We start from the raw sequence: 10,789 nt of genomic DNA, 5'->3' as shown, positions 1-10,789 counted from the left end.
ACAATTTCTCTCTATCCAAAATGAATTTCTTGGATCCAGATGCGCCTAGGCCCCAATTACGGATTAGATCTGACAAACTAGGTTTGCTTGTGCTAAGAATAGGTTTGCAACCTGCTCTACATCATATATCCCACGATGAAAGTTCCATTGGAAAAATTGTATTAAACCGGTGGTATTATATCACACCGGTCTATATTCCACTTGGGTTTTCTCCTCAAACCTTCAATTCAACATTTGAGATTTTGCTATGGTAATCACTACTATAGTTACATCATTAAATATATTTTATGTTCTAAATGAATTTTGCCTGGTTGGGAACACTTGATAATTGGACAAATTAATTAGCAGCTAGAAGTTACTGAGTACAAATTAGGTATCCTAAATATGCACGAGGTGCTTGTTTTAAGCCATAGATAAGTATATTTAATTTATAGTTTAGTTGAATAAAATTCAGTTTTTTATTTTTAATTTTTTCAATGGGCAAAATTGATCACATATGTTCAAACGTGAATTCCCACATGATCGAGGTTCCTTCTAACATGACGTGAGTATGGAATCCAAACCGTGCATCAGGTGTGCTGCTATGCTTATTGTAGAGTCCAAAAATTAGACTGATCTAGTGCTTTAGTAGGTCGTGTAACAGGGAAAAATATAAAATCATCACTGGGACCTCTAAAATCACATGATGGCTCACCTGAGTTGCAAAATTACCAAACTCCGTGTGGACCACTTGAGTTATGAATCAGATTGATTTTTGGACTTTGAATACCTAGATGGGTTGGATAGCATTGAGACATCATGGTAAGCCCACACAAAGTGATTTTATGGAATTGACGTACAATTGAAATTATATGATCATTCCTTGAAGAATACAAATACAAGGATTTTCTTGGCCCCTAATTTATTAAGGGCGTGTTTAAATAGAGGAATTTAAGATTTAAATATGAAAAAAAAATAATGCTTATCAAATGGAGGATTTTCGGATCGGACCCAATGGACCATTTAAACAGGTGATGTGGATGTGGAGGAGTCCAATTGCAATTAGATGCATGGGTAACTTTTCAAATACCAGACTTGTCCAGGACCAGTTGTCTTCTCTAATCTCCACCGTTGAATAAGAAAAAATAAATGCTGCCGTTTATACTCTCATTGAGAGTGGCACCCTTTCTTTTCTCCCCTGGTAGTGCAAGGTTACAAAGTTGGTACGTAAACGTACTAAATAGGATTCGGATTCGGCAGTGAAGGTGCTGGAAGAAAACCTTTCCAGCACGGTGGGCCCCACCATGATGTATGTGTTTTATCCACTCCATCAATTCTGCCGGATCATATTAGGGCATGAGCCCATAAATGAGATAGATCCATATCTTATGTGGACCACACCATAAAAACCCAGTAGTGATTAAACGCTTACCATTAAAAACTTCTTTAAGGGCCATAAAATTTTTTGATCTAGCTGATATATGCGTTTTCCCTTTACTCAACCCTGAGTGACCCGATCAGGTTGGCAAATAAACATTAAGTGGGCCTAGGAAGTTTTCAATGGTGAGCGTTTAATCACCACTATTTCCTATGGTGTGGTTCACCTGAGAGTTTGATCATCACCACCATTTCCTATGGTGTGGTTCACCTAAGAGTTTAATCATCACCACTATTTCCTATGGTGTGGTTCACTTGAGAGCTTGATCTACCTCATTTTTAGTATGATCTGGTAAAATAGATGGACCGAGTGGATAAAACACATAAATCATGGTGGGGCCAACAAAGTGACACAGTGGGTGCTCATAGGTGTTAGCCCCTACTCATGCTAGATGAGCTCTTTGAGCTTTTGAGCCTAAGCTAGGCCAGGCTTGGGCTCAAGTAACAAGCCTGAGGGTGGGACTTGAGGTAGAAATTCAAGCCTATTTCTAAATCAGGCCAAGTTTACACATTAGGCTTTGTAAGGTTAATTTCATGATATAAACAAGATATAAATAGTTGCTTTTTAATTTTGAAATTTTTTTTTTAAATTTACTGACCTAGATATTCATAATAATTATTTTAATATTGAAACGCAATCTATCGGCCACTAAGCTAGCATATTGACACCTTGGCGCAACGTTTGACCTGCCCGTTGACACCACAAACTAAAATATCCATTCGGGGATTGTTTGGCAACCTGAATTTTTGGAATTGGAATCCAAACCCGCCCACGGTATTGTATCTGAAGGCCCAGTAGCCAAGTCTTTACTTTCTTTCTAGAAGTTGGCTTGCCGTATCTAAGAATTAAAAGGCTCTTGTTACAAAATCTAACTGACACACAATCAAAATCTACACGCTAGCTCCTGTGATAGTTCACCACTATTTGGAAAACGGTGGTACCTGGCTAGAGACGGACAGTACTATCAGGTGCTCTGTGGGGCCACCGTGATGTATTTTTTATCCACGCCGTCCATCCATTTTGAAAGATCATTTTAAGGCATGAGCTAAACAAAAAAAGAGACAGATTAAAGGCTCAAGAGACCACACCAAAAGAAGCCAGTTGAAAACTTCTCTAGGGCACTTGGAATGTTTTCAAGGGTAAGGATTCAATCCCACTGCTACCCGTGGTGTGGTCCACTTGAGCCTTCAATCTGCCTCCTTTTTGGGCTGCCCTAAACTCACAGATAAAATACATGGACGGCGTCCCACGGATTCCCGGACAGGACCGTCCGTTCCTATTTCCCGGTGGGGGAATAACCCAATCCACGCCCGCTGTGGACTATTGCGGACACCCTGTCATAAAAAGTTCAACGGTCTAAGCTGATGGGCCACTATGATGTTTGTGAGAAATCCATCCGTCCATCTGTTTTACTGGTTTATGTTAGGACATGAGGCAAAAGTTCAAGCAGATCAAAAACTCAAGTGGCCCGCACGACATTAAAAAGCAGTTAGAGAAATTTCTACCGTTGAAACCTCCCTGGGTCCACCATGATGTTTAGATGCCATCTAAACCGTTCATAAGGTCATTCCTACTGGGATGAACTGAAAACACAAAAATATTAGCCTGATCCAAAACTCCTGTGGCCACAAGTATATTTCAACGGTGGACATTCAATTCCCACTATTTTCTGTCGTGTGGCCCGCTTGAGTTTTGGATCTGCCTAATTTTTAGGTTTTTGTCCTAATACGATCTAAAAAAACAGATGGATGGAGTGGATTTCTCACAAGAATCACAGTGGGCACTACCTAGCTTCTGAGAGCAGAAACTTCCCAAGACAGTAAATCAGCGTCCGACTATCCCGTCCGCAATAATTATATGATTATCTAGAGAAATTTTGAGCAGTTGGACGGTTAAGATTTCTTGATCACCGTGATCTTCGAGACACGGACCATCCACAATTTGGATGGTCTGGATTCATTGGAAACCCATACACAAGCGTACCACACGTGTGGAGTGAGTCAAAGAAATTTCAAAGTGGTAGTTAACTATCAAAGGAGTCTAGAAACCATATTCACCGCGATGAAGGAGATCTTCCGTTCGTCATCATCCTCTTGAACTCTTCAAAATTCACGTTCCCGTCCCCGTCCGAATCAACGGTTGCGATCATCCTCGAACAATCCTGGAACGTACATTTCTCCCCCAGCTTCTTCAGCACCAGGTGGAGCTCCCCAGCCGATATCAGCCCGTTCTTATCCAGATCGTAAACGTCGAACGCATCCTTCAGATCTCCACCGTCGGGGCGGTGCTTTCCATCTTCGGTGCTTGAGCGGATGAAGAAGTCCTCGAACTCGTTGAGATCGATGGCTCCGTCACCGTCAGAGTCCATCTCCGCCATCATGCGCTGGAGATCGGGTGGAGCGGTGGAGGATCCAAGCGCGTGGAGGACGGAGCCAAGTTCTTCGGTGGAGATCTTGCCGTCGCCGTTGGAGTCGAAGCGGTTGAAGATCTTCTCTATGTCGGATTTGGTGTGGAGGGAGACGGATGGGGCTGGGTTCGTCGCCATGGAAACGCTTCTGGATGGGAGAAGAAGTGGAGTTTTCGCTTTGAGTGAGAGAGTGAATGCGGAGGAGCATTTATAAAGAGGAGAGAGAGTATTTCACGCGCAACTCGATTGAAAGAAAGAGAGCGGATTAGGTACGTCCCCGGCCTAACCCAACACAGTCCAGCCCTGACCGTAGGCCCACTTCAATGTATTTATTTTATATCCACTCCGTATATACGTTTTTCCAGATCATTTTACTTAATAAAAAAAAAAATGAAGCCGACTCAACCATCAGGTGCACCACGTCACATCAAAAAGTAGTTACTGACCATTAAAAACTTAATGCGGACTACATAAGTTTTGGATAAAGCTGATGTTTGTTTTTTCTCTTCATCAATCTCTGTATGACGTTATCAACAGGTTGGATGGCATTACTGTGGGAGTTAAGATGGGCCCTTAGAATTTTTAATGGTGAGCGTTCAATCACTAATGTTTCCTATGATGTGGTCCACTTGAGATTTTGATCTGATTCATTTTTTATTTCATGCTCTAAAATAACAGTAAAATGTATGGATGGTATGGATATACTATACATAATCAAGGACGACCCTACAATCGGTGCCGTATTAAAATCTCCGTATTGCGGCAACTAATCCGCCCTAAAAGTTATGACGCGGTTTGCCAACGCGGATTTCGTATTAAAATCTCCGTAGCCGTACCTGCAGGACGCGGTTTGGCGAAAAGGAGCGGATTAGGCGAGAGAATCCGGCCTCACCGGACGCGGATTTCCTGCAAAAGCGATGTTGCTGCGCTGGGAAATTAGGTGGGCCCACCGCGATGTTTGTGAGAAATCCATTCCGTCCATCCGTTTTTTGAGCTCATTTTAAGAGTTAAAACAAAAAAGGAGCCGTATTCAATACTCAAGTGGGCATAAAATGTGAGGATTGAACGTCCACAGTTGAAATATTGGTGGGGCTACGGAAGTTTTGACTCAGGCTAATATTTTTGTTTTTAGTTAATCCAATTAAGAATAACGTTATTAACGGTATGAATGACATGTAAACATCACCGATCGACTCCTGGGGAGTTTTAAACCCACCTTTTCCTTTAGTGCGGCCCATTTAAGTCTTGAATCCTGGTTAATTTTGGCCTCACGCCCTAAAATTGGCTCATAAAACGGATGGACGGAGTGGATTTCTCACAAACATCACAGTGGCCCGTCTAGGTTTTCCGTGCAGTAACTTACTCTTAAAACCTTTAGCTGCTAGGTGGTCCACCGTGATGTTTGTAAGAGATCTACCCCATCCATCCGTTTTGCAAGATCATTTAAAGGTATGTAACCGAAAATTAAGTACATCCAAAACTCAAGGGGGCTGCACGAAAGGAAACATTAATGATTTAATAACAACCATTGAAACATTTTTTATGGCTACAAAAGTTAGCGTATCAGGATAATTTATTTTTATTTATTTATTGTATTTTCTCTTCATCCCAATGGGAATGACTTCATTAACAGTTTGGATGACATCAAAACATCAAGTGGATCCCAACAAGGTTTCAACGGTAAGAAACTAATTCCCGGTTTTTTCTCTGGTATGGCAACTTTAGTTTTGGATAGTGGTGATTTCTAACATCATTGTGGGCACATCTGGCGTTGCCAAGTGGATACGGATTTCCTGCTGTCATGAAGTTTCTCCCCATGGGATCCCATGTGGGGGGCACACCGTATGTTTGTGAGAAATTCATTATCTCCATCCGTTTTATAGCATATTTTGGTACATGAGAGAAATTCATTCTCTCCCTCCGTTTTGTAGCATATTTTAGTGAAAATGACGTCGATCGAATCAAGTTGGCTGAAAACGTGAGGATTGAACGTCTGCGGTTGAAATATTCACGTGGCCACGGAAGTTTGGAATTAGGTTTATATCTGTGTTTTCAGTTCATCCAAATAGGAACGACTACATTAACGGTATCGAGGGCGTGTAAACATTTCTGTCAACCCCATAGAGGTTTCAACGGTAGGAATTCCCCTAACTACCTTCTCCTTTAGTGTAGCCCACTTGAGTATGGGATCCTGCTTACTTTTGGTCTCAAGCCTAAATTGAGCTCACAGAATGGATGCACGGAGTGGATTTCTCACAAACATAACAGTGGGTTCCACCTACATTTTCATCGCAGGAACTGGTCATGAATTTTAGAAATCCACTCGGAATCATCTGTGTGGGGAGTTCATTTTAGGAAGCGGGACAGAAAAAGAGGTGTATCCTAAACTCAAATAGGCCATGCTAGAGAAAACAATGGGGAATGATATTCATATAGCACCATGTGTTTTGTATCAAGTTAAGTTTTTTATTTTTTCAGCTCATTCAACTAAAAATGACCTTATTCACGGTTTGGATGGCATATAAACATCAAAGTGGAGCCAAGAAGATCTTAACTGTAGACGTTTCTCTCCCCATTTATTTTTCTCTCGTGGCCCACTGAGTTTTGGATCCACGCTAACTTAGCAGGCAACACACACTTTAATGTTTTCATACCATCTAATCTGTTAATGAAGTCACGTAAGCCTAAATGAAGGGAAAAAAAATATCAGCTTGATCCAAAATTTTAGCGGCCATTAATAGTCAATCACCAATGTTTCTCATGGTATAGTCTACCTGAGATTTGAAGCTTCTTTGCTTTTTGAATAAAGGTATAAAGTGATTTGAAAAACTAGATGCACCGGGTGGATACAAAATACATACATCAAGGTGGCCCGACAGTAACTCGCGGTGAGAGCTGCAACTCTTATGGGAGGGTCTCACCTCATCCGCCCCCTTTTGGGAAGCAGGTTGAATAATGGCCAAGGCTTGTTTGATAACGCTGAAAATTTTGACTTAATGCATAATTTGAAAAACACTCCGGTGTTTAGGCACTCAGTGTTTGTTAACACGGAACGTGGAGAGCGCTCTGTATGTTTTGGCTGAATTTTTTTAGCAATGGAGGTCTAGCTTAATAGTGAACGGAAAATGTGATCCATGTATTTTTTTAATTACAAAATTGCCTTGTGCTTTTTCCTTTGTGTAAAACATAACTCAACTTTTAATGTGTGATACTTCTCTAGGCCCACTATGATTTATATGTTAGATCCACATCGTCCATCAATTTTTCTATTTCATCCTAAATCATAATCCCAAAAAAGAGACACATCCAAACCTCAAGTCAACCACACTATAGAAAGTAGTGGGAATGGAATGACTACTGTTAAACCCTTCTTAAGGTACACTGTGAAGTTTATTTGCCATCTAACCTCTTCATAAGGTCACACAAACTTGGATGAAGGGGAAAAATACAAAAATAAGCTTGACCAAAGGCTTATGTGGCCCCAAGAAATTTTTTATGGTAGGCACCAAACTCCCACTATTTCTTGTAGTGTGGCCCACTTAAGTCTTAGATTTGGCTTGTTTTTTTGTCATTTTCCCTAAAATGATATGGAAAAAATGAATGGATGGTGTGGATAAACAATATACATTAAGGTATATTGTTACACCCCATAGAGCCCTTTGATGGGACCGTCCATCTCTAGCTACACCAAGTGGGGGTAGTACGTAATCCCACCCAAATTTGGGGGGAACAGATAAGGTGAGACCCCGATCCACCGAGGTGGTGGGATCCCTGACTATGGGCCCACTGTGATGTATGCGATAACATCCACACCGTCCATCCATATTGAAAGCTCATTTTAGGGCATGATCCAAAAAAATGAAACAACTCAAAATCCCAGATGGACCATGGTACGGGAAACAGTGGTGATTGACCATTAAAAACTTCTTGTGGGCCACAAAAATCTTCCATCAAGATGATATTTGTGTGGTCTCTTCATTTAGGTGTTTGTGTCCTTATCAACATGTTAGATGGCAAATAAACAATTTGGTGGAATACATGAAGTTTTTAATGGTGAGGATTAAATCACGACTGTTTCCTATTGTGTAGTCCACATAAATTTACATCAACTTCATTTTTTGGGATAATGTCCTAAAATGAACTTTCAAAATGATTGGATGTAATGCCCTGAAAATGGGAGGTCGAGCAGGAGCCCAACTCCTGAGTTTCAACGCATCACTTATGCAACATAAATAATGGTGATTAAATGTTGTCTCTGTTAGCACATTAAACATGAATGAGATTACACTAAATCAGCATACCATACTCCAGAGACAATTAAATTACCAAGCGAAAGACTGTGATGAGTATATAAAACATATAAGTGGTAAGTCCCCAGAGTATCAACATGTCGCCAGGTTAAATAAATTACATGTATAGTTCCCAAAATTACAAAATGATAAAGTGTAATGTCTGCTAATCTATATCCCTGTAGCTCCGATGACGCAACTCCAGGTCTACATAGACCCACCAGAGAGTTGCAAGTAGGAGAACTTCTCCTCGTCGTCATAGAAGTCAGGCTCCGCCTTGTAAGCCTCAACAACACCTGAAACTACAACAGAGTATAGTTGGTGTTTTAAAACATCGTCCCAGAGTGGGAGTGAGTGATCAACTCAGTGGAGCTATAAGGCAAATGTTAACATGTTATCAATTTAGTCAAGCAGTAATGATAAAGCTGTACAACAATCATGTCCTAAGTACTCTTATTAATGCAAGAATGGTATGCGACAATGATGTATGCCCTTGCCTGCACTCCTTCAGCGACATCATCTCACGATCGCGCATGCAACACTCTCGGTAAATGTGCGCTTCCTCGCCAAAGCACATGCAATGCGGTGCATGATTGTGTTAGCCAAATTCTTATTTAAGCTTATTCATACAGCAGGTTGGGGAAGCTAAGGTACCTCCCTTATATCATTGACCTAAACAATGATCCATCTAGGGTCGTCAATCCTAGTTAATCACATACGATGGCAGTTTCAGGTCGCTACGGAGAGGCTCGTCACCTCATCGCAGGCCTATTTTATACTCGAGGTCACTACAGAAAGGCTCGTCACCTTAACGTAGTCCCTATGTATACTCGAGGTCACTACGAGAGGCTCGTCACCTGATCGTAGGCCGACAACTCGAATACAATGTCTCATACCACCGTAGTTGACTTACGAGTTTGGTTTACTCATTGGTCACTACGGGGAGACTCGTCACCCCAGTGTAGGCCGACAGCTCGACCACGGTGTCTCATACCACCATGCCTGGCTCATGAGTCTTACCGGATCGTGGTACCAAAGTTAAACGGGCTTTTCACTAGTAAGTTGACACCTTAAATTCAAGCAGTAGCGTCCATACATGGTGAATATACATTAGGTCAATTGGGTTACTTGACAAGCTCGACTGGTATGAGCATACGTTGAATTGATCGACATGCCAAAAACTTGATTGTTTGCCTCAAAGTGCAGAGGTTCATAAGTAATATCCTGTGAATACAGGGTCGATCCCACAGGGAGATGAATTACGAGAAGGAAAAAATCAAATGCAAAATAAACTAAGTAATAAAAACTAAACTGATGATTTGATTTTGGGATTTTTGAATGGATGTAATTCAACTGAATAAAATAACACCCAAGCTTCAAAGTTCCACACATAGGTTAATGTTCCAAAATCATGATGACTTGGATAACACAACTAGGATCTGAGCACTATGGTCAGCCTAATCGGAAAATAAAATACTTTAAATATTTTAAAAAATGATATAAAAGATTAGAAAATAATGGATTTACACCATTGACATATATTCACAAGCGCCAGTGATTTTAAGTATTCAATATCTATAGGATAATGAATATCAAAGAAATATAATAGGTTGAGAACATCTCCTATCTAGGAAATCTGATTGATCTAGGGTAAGCCTATCCATCAATGTGGATCTCATATGATGGAAACATATGGATCTTACAAGAGGATAAAAAGCAAAACCTAAATAATAGATAACATGCATACACCATTCTTCTCATCATTAGAAACATTCAAGAGTAATATTTAGGGTTTTTAAAGAGTTTTTAGTTTTATTAAAGCTTTATAAGTTATTTTTTTATTTTAGATCTTTTCTATTTGCATTTTTTTTCTTTTTTTCTTGTTGTTTTTTATTTCTGCAATTTAATTATGTTTTTCCAAGTTCCTTCTAGCCCAAGCTAGAAGGGAAACACATGGGTAGCATTCCGCATGACCTAACCACTGTCGACAAGCAGCGTACGACTCGTATTCATTAAACGTGTCTTTTGTGGCGTAACGACATCGGCCTTTAATTCGGAAATCATTATCGATTCCCTGGACTACATCGTAGCCCCAATCACACTCCAAACAATAGCATTCACATGTGATAGTCAAAGACGGCATGTGACAACCAATTTAAATACAAATCTCATGTGAGCATTTCAACAAATAAATAGTACACATGTTATTATACATAGACATTTCATCCATAAATCACATAGTAGTAAGATAAGTTACAAAAAGGAAACTGTAACTATAGATAAGGGAATCGAGAATCCTATCTCAACACCCTCATTAAATACATTTCAACAAGCATTTTCTCATTCTAGCATTTTATCAAACACTTAGACTACACATATCAACATACATGTAATATAGTAATTATAACAGGTATTATAGCAAATCCCTTCATAAAGGATTCACCATATGTACAACAATCATATATCCTTCAACGTCAATCATAACAAGCACAAATCATGATTCCATATTCAATCAAACATTTCAACAAACACATAGAATGCATTAAAAACAACATAATACACATATATGTAATATACGGAAAACATCGTATCTAAACATATGTGATGGCAATCAAGTCAGTCATAAATCATTACTGACATTGAAGGCCTTGAAAACCATAACCTAAACGTTTATAG

The 10,789-nt window shown here is 40.0% G+C and overlaps 1 protein-coding gene across 1 annotated transcript; it reads right to left on the bottom strand.

The window, feature by feature from the left end:
• Window positions 1–3,350: 3,350 nt before the first annotated feature.
• Window positions 3,351–4,016, bottom strand: LOC131251475 (calcium-binding protein CML24-like). Its single transcript, XM_058252197.1, has one exon. The coding sequence runs from the start codon at window positions 3,960–3,962 to the stop codon at window positions 3,471–3,473; it is 492 nt and encodes a 163-aa protein (XP_058108180.1). The 5' UTR covers window positions 3,963–4,016; the 3' UTR covers window positions 3,351–3,470.
• Between the last annotated feature and the right edge of the window lie 6,773 nt (window positions 4,017–10,789).

The sequence above is a fragment of the Magnolia sinica genome, chromosome 7 (assembly GCF_029962835.1).
Source record: "Magnolia sinica isolate HGM2019 chromosome 7, MsV1, whole genome shotgun sequence".
In the NCBI taxonomy this organism is placed as follows: Eukaryota; Viridiplantae; Streptophyta; class Magnoliopsida; order Magnoliales; family Magnoliaceae; genus Magnolia; species Magnolia sinica.
This window is presented reverse-complemented; position numbering and strand designations above follow the sequence as displayed.